Here is a 20,156-nt window from a genome sequence, read left to right on the forward strand (position 1 = left end):
CACCCCACCCCCCATGCCTTTGCAGAGCCACCTGCGTCGAGAATGCCCTTTCTTCTTCATTCAAGACTTAGGTGTCACTTGCGCGAGGACAAAGCCTCTAATAATTAGCTATTCCAACATCCCACAACTGCTCAGAAACTGCCGAGTGAACCAAAGCCATCCCAAGGGCTCTCGGACACGGAGCCACTGCGCAGCAACAACCGAGGGTGTGTGCCTGGGGATGGAAGAGTCTGGGCTCTGCCCCAGGTGTTCCAGGTTATTCCTGGCCCAAGAGCACTGCGTCTCCCCTGCGGGAAGTGAGAGGGGAACTCAGAGCTAAGGGGCTCTGGACCCTCCCACTCCAAGGGACACGGGTGAAAGAGAGGCCGTGTCAGCTTCCTCCTGTGAAATGGGGCGAAGGGCGCCCTCAGACCACGGACTGGGCCCCAGCAAAGCGTGGAGGGCGTGCTGTCCAGTTAAGGCCGTCCCTCCCCCAACCCAGGAAACCACCCCTCTTCTTGTGGACGAAAAGGAGCCAGTGGAGAAAGGCACAGAAGAAACAGATTTTACAGATTTATTTTTAAAAAACGAAAACAAAAGGTTAAAAAAGTCCTTCATTTCCAACCCTGCCTGGGGGTGTGTGTGGGGAATAGAACAAGCTGAGAAAGGTGCCCACCCTGTTCCCAGGGAGAGCCCCGCTCCTCCCCCAGGAGCCTCCGAGGACAGGGCAAGTCAGAGGCAGGCCCTCGCCCTTCCTGCCCCGCCTCCTCCGCAGGTAGCTCAAATTGCTAGCAAGTTCGAGAGGCAAACAAGTGTGGGAGCTGGAGGCCCAAGGCTGCCTTCTTCGCGGCAACGCCACCCTGGCTCTTCTCTGCCCTCAGGCGTTCTCTGGGCCCCCACTCAGGGGCTCCTGGGGCGGGCGGGCGGGCAGGCCAGGAGGCCCCGCCCGGCCTACAGCAGCTCCCTTAATGCTGTTCGTGGCACAGCAGGGCAGTCGGGGGGACTTCACAGTGTGGGAAGGGCTTCGGAGACAGCATGCCCACTCTGGAAAGGAAAACCGCCTGATCTCGCCTCTCTGCACAGAGGCTGCCCTCCTTTTCTATTCCCCATCCTGAGGCTGAGTGGAGTCCAGGACAAAGCACTAAGTGGCTGTTTGCTACAGAACACCTGGAGGTGCCAGAGGGTGGCTCTGGGCCCATCTGTCAGTCCAGGCTCCTACACAGTCATCCAGTCACACACACAGCGTTAAGGCGTCTGTGCCAGTGGGCGTGGCCGAACCGGGCCCAGCTTCTCTCGCTCCACCTGCAGAGGGTGAAGGGGGAGAGCCCCTGGCTGCTTCAGAAACGGGCTGAAGGGGGAGAAGCTGGCAACGGAAGAGTTAGCCAGGCCTGGAGAAAGAAGCGGGAGGAAGGCAGGCAAGGGCTCGCGAGGCCTCTATCCAGGCCTGACGGCTGCCCTTGGAAGTAGCCCAACTCAGGTTGGGGAGCCCTGACCATATGCCCCCTGGAAAATGGGGGACAGAAAGAGAGGAAGAGAGCGGGGCTAGAGTATTGGGACTTTGGAGGAAGCCAGTGCTATCAATATTTACAAGCATAAAGCCCCATCTTCTGCGCCACCTACCTCTCTGCCCCTCCCACAGAAAGAAAGGCCCCTGAGAGCCATTGAGGAGGTGCCAAGCCCTCCTCACCAGCCACGCCCCACAGGGAGAGCCCTTCCCTCCGACTGGCCCCGTTTCTGGGCCCCTCAGGAACGTCCGCCTGGCTCTGCTCAGTCGGGAGGAGGAGCCCGGGCCAGACCCCTGGCTCTCCGGCCGGCCCTACGAGTCCTTGAGCATGCTGATGCGTGCGTAGATCTTCAGGGCCGGCCCCAGCTTGATGTTCATGGCGCTCATCAGATGGTCCTCCTTGAGCAGGAGCAGGGCTTGCCCGTCGATCTCCTGGGCGCGGAACTCCTCTGCGATCTCCTGGCAGCCTGAGGGGACACCACCAAGGACCGCATCACCCTGAGCTCCCGCGTTCGCGCTTGGCGGTCACTGCGCGGGAGACGTGTGATCTCGTCTAACCCTCCCGGCCGCCCCGCACCTCGAGGAAGGCCATCCTGCCGTCAGAGGCCAAGCGACTCCCCCAGTGGTCCCACCTCCTCATTCACGCGTGTGTCCTCACTGGACCCTCCCCTCAATGGACTGGGCGGACCCAGCAGAGCAACACGGTGCTGCAGGAGTGACTGCGTGTGATTTCCAGGCCTAGGTCACCAAGGGTACAGCAGCTGCCACCTTGCTTTATTTTGGAGGAAGCTGGCGACCGTATCGTGAGGACCCTGGAGCAGCACTCCGAAGAGGCCCAGGTGGACAGGAACTGAGGCCGCCTGGGTGGGGCACCTTGGAACCGGTCCTTCGGCTCCAGACCAGACAACTGCACTCTGGCTGCCATCCCGATGGAGGCCTCGTAAGAGCCCAGGCCAGTGCTGCGCAGCTAAGCCGCATCCCCGACCCGCAGAACCCGGGGTAGCAGCCACTACGCTCTGGGGTAACGAATGAAGTTTGGTTCCCGGAAGAGGGGTGCTTCCATGGCCAGGAGGCGGCAGCTGGAAGGACCGTGAGGAGTCAGTGAGGCGTCTCAGACACTCAGAGAGGCTTGAGGCTCGGCGGGAGTCTGACGGCCTGTGAGGAAACTGGGTGAGGCTTCGAGGAAAGTGAGGAAACTGTTCCTGGAAATCGGAAAAAACGGAGCAAATGTGGCCGCCCTGCCACGGGGGTCACGCGGTGAGTTTAACGTGCCTCACGAACTGAGCAATCTGAGGACGTTTCCAGCAGAATGCCAGAGGCTTCGCCTGGCGTCTGATGCTGCTCACAGGAAACGGAGGAGAGGCAAGGAAAAGGCAGAACAGTTCCACATCAAGGAGCTAGGACTGGCTGGTTTGAAAATCACTAGCCTCTCTGACAGCAAATGAGGCTGAAACTACGAAGTAGTCTCTAGGTAGAGGTCAAAGCCAGGACGTGGGACACGGGCTAGAGACGGAACTGAGGGTGTGATCAATCTTTCACTAAGACCTTGGAAGCATGAAGGTGCTGCCTCAGAGGGCTCTCTAAGGATGTCATGGGCGTGCCTCACGGATCCTCGCCATTCAACAGCGGAACTTCTGAGAGGTTAGGGGCACTGTCCCCCAGCTTCAGAAGAAGCCGACAGAGAGGAAGGCTTACCTTGGAGCATTTTTGGGTATGGGTTTTGTCTAATGGAATGAACCCCAACAACTCGCATAGGAAGCCCACAAAGATTTTAAGAGAATCATACTCGCACAGACACTGCTCCAACCGAAAGGGTCAGAAGTCATAGAAAATGAGGAGCAGTACAAACAGGCTGAGAAAACGCCCCTGCTGAAAGCCCAGGCTGCCTTTCATGGGAAAGAAAGGATGACTCAGAGGGTGGAACCAAGAAAGGGAAAGAAAGTCACTCCTAGGCTCTGAGTCCTAATTCGGGAAATGCCAACATGTGTCCGTGCTAGGTTTCGGAACTAGTGCCATGGCTCCTGTATCCCCCGTTTTCCCCTTGTTGAACAAGCATGCCCACTGCGGTGACCCTGTGCCTGTCCCGCCAGATCTGGGGTTTGTGGAAGGAGACGGGTCACATGTCTCTAGCTCTCAGGTGTTCAGATCGAGAGGAACTGGCCACAGGAGCTCCTCCACGCCTGGACCTGAGTTCGCTGGTTGAGATCCTGGGCTTCGAGCCCCTGCTGTCATGGAATGAGGCCTATGGGGTCAGGGTGGGGGTGGGGGTGGTCTACTTGAGGGAGGGACATGAATCACTGGGGCCAGTGACTGGGGAACTATGGTAACCGGCCCTGAGACAGCTCCAAATCAACCTGGCTTCCCTTTTATGTCCCCGCAGGCACGACCTGTGTGACAGTGTGAAAGTGACACCACGTGGTTTTGGAATCTAGATCAAAAGGGGCACAGTGGCTTCCACCTGATGTCCCAGACCACCAGCTGTAGGGCAAGTGCTTGCCACGTCCTGGGAACACCCAAGCATGAGTGGCCCATACTGAGAGGAACTGACACCGCTGTGGGCAGCCATACCCTCCTCGAGAATCAGGGCAGTGCAGCACCTCAGAACAGGATTCCGCAGCCCCAGGGAAGCCACATCTTCATCGCAACCTTGTGAGAGGCCCTGGGGCAGAACTGCCCAGCCGAGCCACTCCCAGATTCCTTCCCGACAGTGACCGTGTGGGGATATATTCTGGGGGCGCAGCAACAGATGACTAACACACTGAGCTAAGAGGCAGAGCCAGGATGCGAGCCCAGTCCTGACACACAAGGCTGTGCTCTCAACCGCTATTTCCACTCCAGGCTTGGAGTCCCAGGCCTGTGGCGGCCCCTCTGTACCTGGTGTGGCCAGCGGCCGGGTGAGACTGGGCAGAAACAACAGTAGAGAGGTTGTGTGATCCCACGGAGAGCATCTGTGAGTAACATGAGGTTTGCCTTCCAGGGTTCATTTCTAAACTGTAGCCCTCAAAACCACGTGCACTCCCCGCCAGGGTTGTGTGCAGTCCTGGGTACGCGGCAGACTTGCACGTCTGTGTGCCTCTGCTCACACGCCCCCCCCCCCCCCCCCACCACGTGCCATCTCTCCAGCTGGCCGAGGCCTGCCCGCCTGCGGTTTCCAGCTCCCACTGTCCTCTGCTGGCTTTCTCCTTGACAGGTTGCCTACATTCCACTTGGCTCCTCTCATACTCTGTCCCAGGAGAGACACAGGGTCGACTCATCGTCCCCTCTGCGTTTCACACAGCCGGCTCACCATGGCAGCAAATACACCTCATTACAGGCACAGGATTTAACTTACAGTTGTGTTCTGAACTAGAAAGTACACTCTTCCAGGCGGGAACCTCACTGACTCATCTCTGCACTCCCGTTCGTGAGCCTGAGTCATCAACTGAGTCATTTCCTGGTCGGGGGAGGGGAGGTCTCTCCCTCTCTCCCGTGCGATGCTATCCCGGGCAGGTGTGGGACTGTCAGGGGTCTTACCTGGCAGGGAGCGGATGAACTCGTAGACATCTTCTACATTCCATTTGGTGGGCTCGCTTGGTAGGAAGTGGTGCCCCATGCCCACCAGGTCCCGCATGTGCATGTCAGGGAGCTCCAGGTCCCGCTGGCCTTGTCGCCGGCGGGAGGTGGACGAACTGGCTGAGATGGGTGACAGGGGCTCCTCATAGCTTGAGTTATCCGAGCAACGGCTGGAGTCTTCCTGGCTGTGTGTCAGCTGCAACGCGGCCGTGACCGAGAGGGGCACGGTGCCTGTTGGCTGGGGGGCAGAGAGAATGGTTGGCTTCCTGATGGGAGAACCACCCACGTCTAGCAGAGTGACAGGCAAAGCAAGTGGTGTCCTCCTTCTCCTTGGTCCATGACTACATACCTTTGAATTCCTAGATCAAAGCATCTTCCGGGCTGTCCCCTCTCTGGTCCTCCCAGTACTGGCACGTGCACCGCACTGCACGGCAATGACCTGACTCTATGTCTGTTGTTTCTTCTAGATGTGGGGTTTTAAACCAGGGCTCTATGGGTTTCAGGGGTGGTCTACGAAACAGCATGGAGAATTTCCTGGGCATGTGCATGTTGGATGGCAGCTTTCCTCACAGTCTTAAAGAGGTTTATGACCCAAGTGACAACAAGCAGCAAAAATACATCAGGTTCTGAAATGTCCCACTAGGCCGTGGGCTCCCGCAGGGTGACTTAGAGCCTTAGCGCCTCACAGCGCTACAGCGCCTCTCAGCATACGGCTGGGGCTACAAAATAGTTAACGAATGAATACCCATAGTCCTGGTAGAGGCTTCAAGAACTCAGTGCTCTGTGTTTGAGGAGGCAATGACGGGGCGCCTGGGTGGCTCGGTTGGTTAAACGGCCATCTTCGGCTCAGGTCATGGTCTCACGGTTCGTGAGTTCGAGCCCCGTGTCGGGCTCTGTGCTGACAGCTCAGAGCCTGGAGCCTGCTTCGGATTCTGTGTCTCCCTCTCTCTCTGTCCCTCCCCCGCTCATGCTCTTTCTCTCTTACTCAAAAATAAACATTAAGAAAAAAAACAAAAAGAGCCAATGAGATGTGGGGGAAAGGGTATAGGCTGCCTCCCCACCCAGCCCTCCATTGTGAGACATGAGATAAACGGGACGGTTTGTCTCTTTACAGGGCCAGGCAGAGGAGACCCCACTTCCATGCTCCCAGAAGGATGGAAGCAAACTGGAAGGGGAGAGGTGAGGAAGGGGCAAGGGAAACCACCCCTAAGCATCCATGGGTCCAAATGCAAGGGCCCCTTAAGGGACCTGAGAAGGTTGTGAGAAATGAGGACATAACAGAGTATACTTAGTCAGCAGTGGGAAAGGCATGCGGGTGTCCCAGGCCTCTTAAGAAGGGAAGTTGGTGGGGACTTGTGTCAAGCCGGCATCTCACCTGCTTCTTGGTATCCTTGGTAAGTGGTGGCAGACTGGCTTTGCTGGCCCGGCGGCGGTTGTGGGTCGTGGCTCCTGCCTTCTGAAGCTTGCTCCGGTCCGAGTGGAAAAGCCCCACTCGTTTGGTGCACCCCACGTTGTACCTGTCGGAGTCGGGGAAGGACGGAAGTCAGAACACAGTCATGGGGAGTACGGGCCTCGGGCAGCATGACAGCAGCCAGGCTCTCCAGCAACATCTGAGTCTGTCTATTTGCGCCGATCCTGGGTCTACCACTGACTGCTAGCTGTGTGACTCTGGGTAAGCCACTGGATCTCTGAGCCTCAGTTTCCTCATCTGGAGCTGGGGATGAGATGGCTCACTTCCCGAACTCGGTCCAACAGTGACATGAGCTAACATGTGGCAAGTGCTCAACATGACAACTCAGGTCATGCGAAGAACTCGTGGCCGACATGGTCTACACTGAACGTCACTGGTGCCAGAAGACAGCTGCCTGCAGTCCTGCTGGGAGGTACAGGCGCACCTCACAGACACTGCGGGGTTGGTTCCAGAGAGGACTCGCAATAAAGAGAGTCAGATGACTTCTGTTTGTTCCCTGATGCATATAAAAGTAAGGTTTACGTTACACTGGAGTTTATTAAGCATGCAATAGCATTATGTCTAAAAAAACCAATGTACATGCCTTAATTTAAAAACACCTTATTGCTGGGGCGCCTGGGTGGCTCAGTTGGTTAAGCATCCGACTTCGGTTCAGGTCATGACCTCACAGTTTGTGAGTTCAAGCTGTGCTGACAGCTCAGAGCCCGGAGCCTGCTTTGGATTCTGTGTCTCCCTCTCTCTCTGCCCCTTCCCTGCTTGTGCTCTGTCTCTCTCTCTCTCAAAAATAAACATTAAAGAAATTTTATAAAATAAAAAAATACCTTATTGCTAAAAATCGCTAACCATCATCTGAGCTTTCAGTGAGTCATAAATAACCTTTTTGCTGATGGAGGGTTTCGCCTCGATGCCAACAGCTGCTCGCTGATCAGGGTGGTGGGTGCTGAAGGCTGGGGCAAGTTCCTAAAATAAGACAACGATGAAGTCTGCCATGGTGATGGACTCTCCCTTTCATGGACGATTTCTTTGTCACGTGCAATGCTGTTTGATAGCATTTTCCCCACAGAACTGCTTTCAAAATTGGGACTCCTCTCAAACCCTGCCACTGCTTTATCAACTCAGTTTATGTAATCCTTTGTTGTCATTTCAACAATCTTCACAAGCATCTTCACCAGGAGATTCCACCCACCACGTTCTTACTTTCTTTGCTCCTCTATAAGAAGCCGCTCCTCATCCATTCAAGTTGCATCACGAGATGGTAGCAACCCCGCCCCATCTTCAGGCTCCACTCCTCATTCTGGTTCTCTTGCTATTTCCACCACATCTGCAAGGACTTCCTCCACTGAAGTCTTGAACCCCTCGGTCATCCATGAGGGTGGGAATCAACTTCTTCCAAACTCCATTAATGTTGCTATTTTGAGCACGTCCCATGCATCTTGAATATTCTTAAAGGCATCTAGAATGACAAATCCTTTCCAGAAAGTTTTTAATGGACTCTTCCCAGATCCACCATCCCGATCTATGGCAGCTAGAGTCTTACAAAATGCACTTTTAAAAAAGACCTGAAAGTCAAAATGACCCCTTGATCCATGGGCTACAGAATGGATGATATATTTGTTAGCAGGCACATGGAAACAACATGAAATCTCATTGCCATCTCCATCAGAGCTTGTGGGTGACCAGGTGCACTCTCAGTGAGTGGTGACATTCTGTATTTTTTTTTTTTTAATGTTTATTTTTGAGGGGGGGGGAGGGGAGAGAGAGAGAGGGAGACACAGAATCCAAAGCAGGCTCCAGGCTCTGAGCTGTCAGCACAGAGCCCGACATGGGGCTTGAACTCATAGACTATGAGATCATGACTTGAGCTGAAGTCAGACACTTAACCGACTGAGCCACCCAGGCTCCTTGAGCAGTGATATTCTGAAAGAAATCTTTTTTCCTGAGCAGTAAGTCTCAACAGTGGACTTAAAATATTTACTAAACCATGCCATAAACAGATGTGCTGTCATCCGGGCTTTGTTGTTCCACTGACAGAGCACAGGCAGAGTAGATGTAGCATAATTCTTAAGGGATGTTCAGAATGGTCCATGGGCATAGACTTCAACTTCCAACAACTCACCAGCTGCATTAGCCCCTAACACGACAGTCAGCCTGTCCTCTGAAGCTATGACGCCAAGCACAGACTTCTCACTAGCTACGCAAGTCCTAGACGGTGCCTTCTTCCAATAACAGGCTGTTTTGTCTGCATTGAAAATCTGTTGTTTAGCACGGCCACCTTCCTGAATTACTGTAGCCGGATCTTCTGGGTAACTGGCTGCAGCTTCTACATCAGCACCTGCTGCCTCACTATGCATTTTTATAAAACGAGATGGCTTCTTCCCTTAAATCTCATGAACCAACCTCAGCCAGCTTCAGATTTTTCTTCTGCAGCTTCCTCTCCTCTCTCAGCTTCACAGAATTGAAGAGAGTCGGGGCCTTGCTCTGGATTAGACTGTGGCTTAAGGGAATGTTGGGGCTGGTTTGATCTTCTACGTAGACCACTCAAAGTTTGTCCATATCCGCAATAAGGCTGTTTTGCTTTCTTATCATTTGCATGTTCACTGGAGTAGCACTTGTAATTTCCTTCAAGAACTTTTCCTTTGCATTCACAACTTGGCTAACTGTTTGGAACCAGAGGCCTATCTTCTGGCCATCTTGGCTTTCCACATGCCTTCCTCACTAAGCTTAATCATTTCTAGCTTTTGATTGGAAGTGAGAGACCTGTGCCTCTTCCTTTCACTTGATCACTTAGAGGCCACAGTAGGGTTATTAATGGGCCTAATCTCAACACTGTTGTGTCTCAAGGAATAGGGAGGCCTGAGGAGAGGGAGAGGCAGGGGAACGGTCGGTTGGTGGAGCACTCAGAACACACATGACGTTTCCTAAGTTCACCATCTTATGTGGCAGTAGTTCACAGAACCCAGGACAATCATAGTAACATCAAAGATCACTGATCGCTGCGATGTGACAATAACGAAAAGGGAAATATTGCAAGAATTACCAAAATGTGACACAGAGACAAGAAGTGAGCGAATGCTGTTGGAAAAACGGTGCCGATGGGACTTGCCTGACACAGAGTTGCCGCACACCTTCAATGTGTAAAAAGCACAGTATCTGGGAAGCATGATAAAATGAGATATGCCTGTAGCTTGGCAGAGCTTCACAGAGGTACCCTGATTACCTCCAGCACAGGGCTGAGGACAGCCTTATTCCAGCCGGCATGCGGAGCCCCTCTCTGCCTGGGGATTGAGAGAGTTCTATTCCTTTGAGGGTCCAGGGCTCTGGGATTGGTGCCTCTTCTGCCTTGGTATGAAGACCACATAGGGCTCTGGAGTCAGATGGGTCTAACTCCCCAACTATGCCGCTCGGCACAACTACTTATCCTCTATGCCTCAGTTTCCTAGCGCGTGTGAAGGGCACAGTTATGCCTGCCTCACAGTTATTTTGAAGACCAGATGACCCAGGGCGTATCAACTGCCTAGAGCAGCGCCTAGCACGTGGCAGGCACGCAGTAAACGACGCTGTGTCTGACTAGGATCATCGGTCTATGCTGGGTGAAGCACACAAAGAGAACATCTACAATGAGCACAGCGGCTAGGCGCGAAGCCTCTGGTGGAGGGCTTGCCCAATGGGGACAGTAGCTGCCAAGGGCAGGGAAAGAGGACGGGTTCAATGGGGCCCAGGAGGGACAGCCGAGCTGAAGCACTGCCTCCTCTCCTCGAACTTGGGGCTGCTCACTCGAGCTCTGGGTTCCAGGACCTGGCGGATTAGCGACACGGTGCCACTTCCAGGCTGGTGGAGGAAGACGGAACGCAGATAAGCTACACCTAGGGTCTCCCAGGATGGACGATCGATCGCTGAAGGGAGGTAGGACACGACACGAGGTGCGATCCTGAGGAGACGGAAGGGCTGGCACAGCGACAGGGCTGAGGCCACTCACCTCTTTGCACACGCCATGGAACAGAAGCGCTTGGAACGCTTGAACTTGTAGGCAAAGTCCACCCGGCCACAGAGTTCACACTTGAGTTTGAGGGGAGTACCCTCCTCTTTGGATTCTGGAAAGTATGGAAACTAGAGTAAGTGTAAAGACGAGCAACCCCCACAGGACTCCACGAGGCCTCCCTTCTCTGCTCTGCCTCTTCCTCATGTCCTCACAGCTGTGGCATGCAGTGGTGGTCTGGCTTGGAAAATGCCCATCTGCTTTTGCTGCTGGTTTGGGAAGAGACGTTTCTTCCACCCTGGCCAGTAGCAGTGGTGTTTGGTGACGGACCCCCGGACACCTAACAGGTTTTCTGTCCGAGTGCTACGAGCCTGAGGCAAACACAGGTGGTGAAGAATCAGCACCCCTCTGGAAGAGAGGAGGCTCGTGGCGAATACTCTGGATGCTGTCACAACCGATCTGGAATTATCCTACCCTACCGTGACCCGTCTGGTCAGCTGTTGCCCTGGATCACAGAATCCAGGAGTTCTGTATCCTACGTAGCCCCCGCTCAGTCAGTGGCTCCTGCTGCAAGTGCAGTCGTCGTCGCCTGGCCACTGTGGCGCCAGAGGGCCGGCTCCCGAGGCAGCGAAGGAGGGGCACTCCTGCCTGCCCACTCCCACCTCCTGCCAGCGACTCCCACAGGAAAAGCAACTCTTGGAATCCTGTGCGTGGCCGGAGTGGGGCTGGGGGAGGGGCGAGGGACAAACAGTTCCCCGAGGGCAGGGACTTTCCCTCTTCTGTTTTCTAGGGGGCAGGGCCCGGGGGGAAATGGTTGATAGACCGATATGTTAACCCACTCTCTGGCCAGGGTTCCTCCATGGATACGGCTAGAGGAAGTGTGCGAGGCCTGCCTTTGTGGCCCTGTCTACTTCCCGGTCAGCTCAGCCAAATCGGAAGGCATTTGGGGTGTGAGAGGCCTACCTTGCAGATAGGGCTCCTCCATCTCAGAGTCAGTGGTGGTGGTGTGATCCTGCTGTGGAAGTTTCTCAGGCAAGAACCCCTGTGCATACTTCTTCTTGAGATTCCCCACCAGCAGGGACGAGCGTCCCACCTAGAGGACAAGGTGACATGGAGGCCATGAGGGTTAGGTGGGAGACACTGCCTTGTTATCCAGCCTCATCAAAATTACAAATATAAAGCATCTAGGTGCAGATGCCAGCCTCCACATCATCATCCAAGTGTGCCTTGCTCAAGGCCCTATTCTGCTGAGCAGCTCAGGAGGCAAGATGCCAACTGTCCCCCAAGTACAGGGATGGCTTCAATCCAGGACCAAAGGATGGCTTAGGAGGTTAGGAAAATACCTACTCTTCCAAGTGAGTGAGGGGCAGAGATGGAGACAGAAATCACCACCAGCGAAGCTGCCGGGACCCAGGGTTCACAGGTCACCGGGCAGGAATACAGCCGAGGCCGTGTGTGTGAGTATATGTATGACACTAGAGGGACTTGGCAACCATTTTTTCGTTTCCTACTTTTCCCCACCTTATGGCTGCTCTACCCAAGCCAGAGACACAGGCAGCCATGGAGGAGAGCAGAAGGAAATGGACTCTGGGCCACAGAGCAAATGCCCTGTGTGGCTGCCAGGATCTAGACGGGCTTATTCACTCTTGGTCCTTCCTTCGTTGCCTCTGTGCAGGCAACCTGGTGGCTAGATCTCTGGGGCGATGCCGTGGGGGAGCCATTCAATCTGCATCCGCCCTGTCAGATCGGTTGGTTTCTGGTGTTTCTCTAGGAGACCAAGGCCAAGACCTAGTCTAATGAGGGAGGGGACGTGACAGGGCTGGAGCTACTTATAGCTAAGGTGCTCCAGGTAGATTTCTTTGCCACAGGCCTTGAACAACCTTCAGAGGGAAAGAAGACAAGAACCTATTTGTCTTCTGGCATTTTAGAAGGGCAGTTCAGCCAGTTCAGTCAATCAAGCTTAGAGTCTTCTGCTGACTGTTCCAACCACTCAGGGACCCGAAGAATGAGCAGAAGGCAGATGGCATCCCATGAAGATGGTATTCTCTAACAGCCAGATAATCTCATCACAGGAGAGGCCGGTGTGCACCTGGCTCTGGGCTCCTCCCACCTGTATAAGAGCATCACCTGTCTTCACCAATTCACACTGCACAGAATCAGCTGTGGGTGTTTTGTTCTAACAAGCCATTTTCTTGATTCTTTTATATTTCCCTTTGGTCTTATGCTCTCATTGGACACATCTGATTGTGGCCTTTCTAAAGTACCCCTCACTCTCATTCATTCTCTTTTCAAGGCTCTGTCACCAGAAAAGAAGCTTCAGGCTACAACCCTGTTCTCTTCTCTTCATCTCAGACACATCCTGAAAATTTTGTTCTACGGTTTCCTTTTGTTCTCTAATTGGCTAAAGTTTTGCCATTCAGAGGTTCTGGCATTCAAAACTGAGCGAGGTCTCATTTCCCCAAACCCATCATCTTTCCCCCAACATCCCAATGTGAATTCCCTTCTAACTAAGGGGGTCACACATCACCAGGCAGGAACATGGCTGAGTCTGTGTGTGGAAAACTTCTAACCAAGGGACCCTGCCAATTATTCCTAATCACGGATCCCTTCTGGACCTTAGGAAGACACTCAATCCTAGAAAGAAAATGGCTCTGACATTCTTTTGCGGGGGGGGGGAAATTAGCAAGGAAAGAGCAAACTGTTTACATTTTTGGACATTTTACATGGAAATGTAAAAATATTCTAATACACATCCAAAATATACTTCAAAAAAAAAAAAAACAAAAAAAAAAAAAAGAGGGGAAAAGAAGTAGTCCGTACCGGGAAAGGCTCCGCCCCCTCCTGGATCACAAACCCTTCGATAACATGCGTCAGGATTTGGGGTTTCACAATGGCCTGTGGTGGTTTATTCTCACCATTCTGGGGGGCAGTGCCGGTGATGCTGGAGGCAGAATTTCCGTTCCCTGAGGTCATGCCGGGGCTGCTGAGGTCGGTCAGTGCATGAACAATGCCCTGCCCTGTCTCTGTACAAGGGGAGAGTAGGAAAACACAAGCAGGGGAGGTCAGAACTGGGTCCAGACCAGCAGAAGGAAGGGCAGGGACTCAGCATGTGCCTGGCTTTTTCCATGGAGCCACACGACAATGTGAAGCAAGCAGTCCCCTCTGTCAATGACCCACTTAAAAGTGGCAGGTTTGATGGACACACCACCAAGTGGGACTATAATCGGTCCTACAACCAGGCAGCTAATCAGCTAGCAGTATTTTTTAATTTCCCAACTGTGCTAAGAATAGTTAACCAAGTCAAACAGATAATAATTCTCTTTTGGGAGTTAAGACCTCGGTCAATATTGATCTGGACAAACAAGGCAATCTTCAGTTCAAGGGAGAGAATGTATTTAAGGTGATAACTACAACCAGGATGAAAAGCTGCACTAGGTACAGGGCTTGGGGTGTGATGGGGTCTGGGGGAGAGAGGTTAAACCTTCTATAAAGTTTTCCATGGAAAAGGATTAGATTTTAAGCAGCCTGTGAAAGGTCAAAGTACAAACCCCAGATATGAACACAAAGGGAACACGAGGGTTGAGCCCCAAGTGAACACGGTGTTATCCATAGGAGGCTGGTTATTGGGGGTCACGCATTAAGATACACCTGCATTCAATTTCTCCCCCAAGGTGGGGGGCTCTATGCTGCTTCTGTTGGCCCTGTGCTCTTGATCAAGCCCCTTGCCCTGTTCTCAGCTCCACATCCAGTCCAGTCCTTAGCCAACCAGAGTCCTCCCCTCCTGAGGTCTCTTCCCCTGCGGGCCTGCTGGCCTTCTTCTGAAGGACCTGATAGCGTGCTGTAAAAAGCGTGTCAAGGTGCCTACACAGAACACACCACAGGGGACCCTCCTCTTCTCCACTTCGTCGGCCCCTCTCCTGAGCTGCTCCATGATTTAGAGGTACAGACCCTCATTACCTCACTTTTGCAGCCCCCTCCCCGCCCCCTTCCCAGGCCCATTCCACACCAACTGTGTGAGGTGAAGTTGCCTGTAACCTGGAACTTCCTAAAAAAGAAAAAAAGAGAAAGAAAAAGCCATTTCTTTATTACAACAAGCCTATTGATATTAAGCGTAACCCTGCCTGTGTGTGTTACATTCTTGAAAAACGATTTCAGTACATTAGTTTAGTAATTTTTGCATAAAACTCTGTATGTCGATGCTCTTATTTCATGTTAAACACTGAAAATCTCAACATGGAACAGGAATTCAGAGTCTGATATGTAGCATAAGAAATAAAAATAAACACATTTTAGAAAAGGTTTATAGCTGGTTCATTTTATTACTAGCAGTCCTAATGCTCAATAAACCAGGATAAATCTTTTTTGATAGAAAAGAATCGACTATGACACATGCCTTCACTAATCAGACCTCAGTAATTCAACTATAATAAATTTCAGAGCTGAGCACGAGCCATCCAAGAGATATGAATGATGAGATTTTTAAAAATTAATTTTTGTTTGAGACACATTCACACCAGAAAGTTGGAAAAATTCCTTTAAGTGTTTATAGTCATTTGAAAAAAAAGTTTTTGACAGCTTTGACTTTACTGTAGAGATGAAAATTTTCCCCTTTGGAATTCGCCTCTCTAAACTATAAAGGTGTTTGGGAACTACATCAAAAAATCTTTTCTTAACAGTCCATGAATAACTAGGAGGACCAGGTCAATCAAATCAAATCAATCAAATTAAATTTCTCTGCTTTTAAATGTTAAATATTTAAGCCTGCATTTACAGAATTACATTTTCTCTTTTATTTAATATTTTAAATAGGCAAGAAAACATGTGTTTTACTTAAACTGATGAATAAATGCTGTTAAAATATAGAGCTGACTATAGAAGTTAACATTTTATTTTTAGATGGTGGCAATTTACATCTAATTAGAGCCTAGTAAAATATTTCCTGACTTCTCTAATGAACTACAGATTACAGAATCACAAGATTAGAAAGTCTGGTTCATTCCCTTACCCATGCTTGAACCTTCTCTGTAATACTCCCACCACCCAGTGGTTTTGGGGCATCTGTCTGAACAGCTCTGATGGCAAAGGAACGGACTACCTCTGGAGTGGTTTGTTCCCAGTGCGGGCAGTTTGGTTAAAAAGTTCTTCCTTCCTGTGAGCCAAAAATCTATCTCCTGTTAATTTCTGCCCACCTTTCTGCTCCTTAAGACCATACAGAAGAAGGCCAATTGCATTTGTATAATGGGCAAAACACAGGCTTAGACCTGGCTTAGAGACTGGTCTTTATCACTCAAACGAATTAGGGGCAAGTCGTGGTCTCTCTGAGACTAGCTCTCTCACTAGCTGTAAACTAAGGACAGTAACACCAGCTACCCTACAGTGTCGGGTGGCTATGAGGACCGCAGGAGATAATCCCCCGACAGAGCAGCACACTAGAAGTGCTCACGAAATGCTCTTGGTGTCAGAAAGCGTATCACTCACGACCACACTCTATCTTCTCTCCTTCAGGCCAAACGCCCTCTGCTTCTTCTATTCCTTCCACGGAAGGCTGCAAGTTCATCATCATCCTAGGTGTTCTCTGTTTACATCCTTTAAAGTCAGGGACCCAGTCAACACCAACAGAAAACTCAAGCGCACTGATCTAGGAGATGGGGTTGGTTAAGATTTTTGTTTTGTTTCTTTGAAACATGGTCACATTCCTGACTGAGAGCACAGGAGGAGGGAGACACAGGACTCCCTTGTTTTGGTTTATAATTCCTCTATGGAAGTACTCCTTTCTCCTTGAAATCTGGGGTCACTCCCACCTCTGGCTCTTTAGATATTCATCACCAAACTGCTTCTGATACCTTGTCTCCTTCTATGGGATCTCTCCATCCTTGCCTGATTCTTCTCCCTCCCCCACCACTACTCCCTCCCCTCTTGTGTCTCAGAGCAGTGTCTATTAATGTGCACTGGAGCACTGCAAGACAGGGCGGTGCAGGCAGAACTCCTGAGGTCAGGTTCTTCCCTCACGCCAAATACAGTAGTGAACAGATACATTTCAGTAGCTCCGAGTCTACAGAGCCAATGCTTAACTCTGGGAAGCAAAGACTTCTTGGAATCTCAGTTTTAAAAGAAGGATCTTATTAAGCAGGAGAATAAACAAATAAACCCTTTCACCCTAACGTTAGAAGCTATCACTGCCCATTATAACGGGCAGGTTGCAGAAGAGACAGAAGCCAAGGGACAGAGGGAGGGCAATTTACGAATATACAAAGGTTTGCGACTATTTGCTTGGCAGTCCTCTTGTGGGCCAAGGCCTCCTCATCTGCTTTAGGAACAAAGGAGTCTGGGCTATTTCTGGAATGACCAAACACAATCTCACCCCCTGCCAAGCTCAGCACTCTGAGATTAATTTAATCTGCTTCCCGCTCTCCCAGACTGCTCTGCAGCCTGCTGGAGGGAAAGCAGCTTAATAGTGAAACTTGCAGAAACCTGTCCTGCCGGCCCTGCGGCCAGATAAAAGATAGAGAGAAAGACTCTATTTCGGGAATTCTTGCTTTCTCAATTCTCTTGACCAGTCCTGAGGCTGGTGGTGCTGCTGAAGATTTCCACAGGTCTCAAAAGCCATTATACACAACTAGGCACCCAAATCTGAAAGGTGGAGGCCAGGATGCCATGAGCACGACAGGCTGCGGGTGGTGGGGGTGGGGGTGGGGGGGTTGGGGGCGGGAGGCAGGCCAGGGAGGGAGAATATAGTCTTTTAATGAAGCTGCCCACAAAGGGCCAAGTATGCAGATAGGAATGAACAGTACATATGTTCTGGGGCAGTTGTTAACATTATGTAGGTCTCAACTTCTAGGTTGCCTCTCAATTCTGGTCTCATTCATAGGTTCTGGCAGAAATGTGGACCACCCAGCAGCCTGTTTGTGAGATTATCTGCATTGGGGTTCGTCCTTTGTGCTAGGCAGAGCAAGTTTCTTTAGGCAGGGGCTATGTTTTGTTACCTCTGTATCTTCAGGAACTAACCCCATGCCCACTATAGGACAGCTACTTAATGTCTGTTAAACTGAATCATCTGGAACCCATGGTCTCAGTCTTCGCCAGTCTCCTCAGTCTCAGACAGGGAACTTGACACCATCTGAGATTTGCAAATTACTTTCCGAGGCTATAATGATTTGAGAGTAGCTAGGCCAGTGCCTCCTACAGGAGCGGCATTTCTGGGTACCTGGTCACGAAGAACAAGAGTTATTCCTTAGCCCATTTCATCCCGTTAGGGTGGGGATTTCTTCAGCAAGAAGGGGCATTAAGTTGCCCTGAAGGCTGGAGTGCTGGATTCCTTGGCCCCTTCGAAACATGGGTGTGGGCTCTAGGCATCTGGAAAGCATGATGACCTCTAGAGGCAGAGCCTGGGAGGCTCCTATAAAAATGGCCCCAGCCTCAGGGCCAGTCACTAGGTGTCTAGAGAGGCTGAGCTCTCCTGCCCACTGAAGACAGAGGTCTGGATGGCCACAGCTATGCGAAATCTGGGTCATTTTAGAACTAAGTCTGATGTTCTCCACGTGTGCAGATAAAACAAAAATCAGTTATGCTGGAACATGGCTTAGTACTAACAGTTATTATGGGCATATCAGGTGGTCTCGCTATTCATTCTGTGTGCCCCTTGAAGACCTGCTTCAGAGGACATGGAAGGCAAGCGGAGCGTCTCCTGCCCCCTCAGCGTGGTCCGTGGCTTTCATTTCTATCTTCTCCAGACAGGAGGAGTATTTTAATTTACAAGACTTCTAACTACCCTTGCTTGACTGCAGCAGGAGTAAGACAGAGCTAATGAAGTTAATAAAGAATTTAAGGAAGCAAAGTGATAACATGGGTCATTTGCCTGCAGCAAATTCTGCTCGACAAATGGCAAAACAAGGTTGCTTATACAACAGAGAGCATTCTCTCCATGCCCCTGGCTCTGAATTCATGCTCACTGTGCCTCAGCTTAGCAGGCCCAATCATGCGGCCAGGATGGGGGACAGCAGGATTCCTGGAGAACCGCTTGCTCTAGAGAGAGCCCGAGTGGAGCGCCTGTGAAGTGAACGCCCAGGGAAACCATATCCAGGAGGCAGAGAGCAGCTGATCTGGTGGGTAGTAACAAAGCACAGTAAGCTGAGGGCAGCAGAAAACCCCACCAGCCACTCTTACAGTCTCTTTAGTTATTCAGAAAGAAAGAAGTAAAGAAACTGGTGCCATTCTGAAAGTGAGGAAGGTCAGATATTTCATAAACACGTTTTTTGGCATCCCCACCACCGCCCCACGGGGCGGGGGGGCGGGGGGGGGAGTAGGAAACTGAAGTGGCGGGGAGGGGGGTGGTGATGAGGGAGAAAGGGGTGGGCAGACACAGGTAGATGGGGGGAAAAAGGGCAAGGGGGCAAGAGAAGGAGGACGATGGCTCCATCCTGGGACCTCACGAGTCGAGGACGATGGCTCCATCCTGGGACCTCACGAGTCCATCAATTAAAGAGAATCATTTGGTTAACAACCTTTAAAATGTAAATAGACACCTGTGGTCATTCACACCTTGCTGTGAGCCACTCAGATAAGCAGACAGTTTTCCTCCCAATTTCGGGACAGCAGGCTTGGTGGGAAGGGTGGGAGTGGACAGTGATCCTTCTGGATCATGGGCACTAGATCACACAGGACTGGAGTCTAGCATCTGAATTTTCCAGAAGGGGAAAAGTGTGCATTTCAGAACCAAGGCAAGGGTGGCTGCCTTGTATGTGGAAGACAGTAGCTTCTAAAACATGCACAAAAGGAGCTCTTAGTCACGGGGAAACCGCAGGCCCCTTCCTACCCCGGGGGTCTTCTGAGTATCACAAGGCAGGAGGCACCAATGCCCCATGTTCGTAACTTTTTCAGGGGAAGAGTCACAGGGGGCTCCTGTCACAGGGGGCTCCGGGGCCCCTGGCCAAGCAGTCGCAGGAGGGCGAGGCTCTGGGTCCACGCCTGGACTCCTGCGGGGGAGCCGGCCGGCGGAACGCAAGGGGAGGCTGAGCCGGGTAGCCCCACACCCGCTCTCAGTGACACGGCCGAACGACCTTGCTGAGTCCGGGTTAAGAGGACCGGAGGGCAGACGTGCTCCTCAGACCTGAAGCATCCGGGCTGAGCAGCTCCGGCCCAGGCATCTGCTAGGGAGGGCTCCTCCTCCTCCTCCTCCTCCTCCCTGGCAGCCATTACCATACAGCTGACTTTCACGCTGTCTCTCAGGACACAGGCCGAGAGAGCGGCCCTTCTGACTCACCCACAATCCCCAGCCACAGTGTACATAAGCTGAATTGTAAACAGCTGAATGTTTTCCAAGCTGCCACCCCCGGCGATGAAGGCAGGAATCAATGGAGCGGACAGCCACCCTCCCCCATACAGGTCAGGACAGCGGGAGCAACGGGGGTTTCCGAACAGCTGCAGGGCCGGCTTCCCGGCCCACGGACCCAGCAGACTTGGCAGCAGCACCTGCAGGGCCACAGGGTGACCTCCCACAGGACAGGTCGGCGCACCTGGGAATCGCAGCTACCTCTCGCGGGATCCAAGGCGGAGGCCGAGGGCTCCCAGATACTCTCCCATCACGGCTCCCTGGCGGATGCTAGGACTTCAAAAGACCAAATGTCTGGAACCAGTGGGAGAGGCTGTGCACGCGAGACCTCAAGATCACAGGAGGT

The 20,156-nt window shown here is 52.1% G+C and overlaps 1 protein-coding gene across 5 annotated transcripts in view; it reads right to left on the reverse strand.

Moving 5' to 3' along the window:
- Positions 1 to 539: 539 nt before the first annotated feature.
- Positions 540 to 20,156, reverse strand: part of PHC2 (polyhomeotic homolog 2) — a 115,575-nt gene continuing 95,958 nt past the window's right edge. For all 5 annotated transcript variants that reach the window (XM_027059747.2, XM_027059745.2, XM_027059749.2 and 2 more), the window contains 6 exons: positions 13,303 to 13,505; positions 11,446 to 11,575; positions 10,483 to 10,597; positions 6,411 to 6,552; positions 4,997 to 5,273; positions 540 to 1,950 (listed from right to left, as the gene is read on the reverse strand). In XM_027059747.2, the coding sequence (XP_026915548.1) occupies positions 1,796 to 1,950; positions 4,997 to 5,273; positions 6,411 to 6,552; positions 10,483 to 10,597; positions 11,446 to 11,575; positions 13,303 to 13,505 (1,022 nt within the window). In that variant the 3' untranslated portion in view covers positions 540 to 1,795. The remainder of the gene's footprint in view (positions 1,951 to 4,996; positions 5,274 to 6,410; positions 6,553 to 10,482; positions 10,598 to 11,445; positions 11,576 to 13,302; positions 13,506 to 20,156) is intronic.

The sequence above is a fragment of the Acinonyx jubatus genome, chromosome C1 (assembly GCF_027475565.1).
Source record: "Acinonyx jubatus isolate Ajub_Pintada_27869175 chromosome C1, VMU_Ajub_asm_v1.0, whole genome shotgun sequence".
In the NCBI taxonomy this organism is placed as follows: domain Eukaryota; kingdom Metazoa; phylum Chordata; class Mammalia; order Carnivora; family Felidae; genus Acinonyx; species Acinonyx jubatus.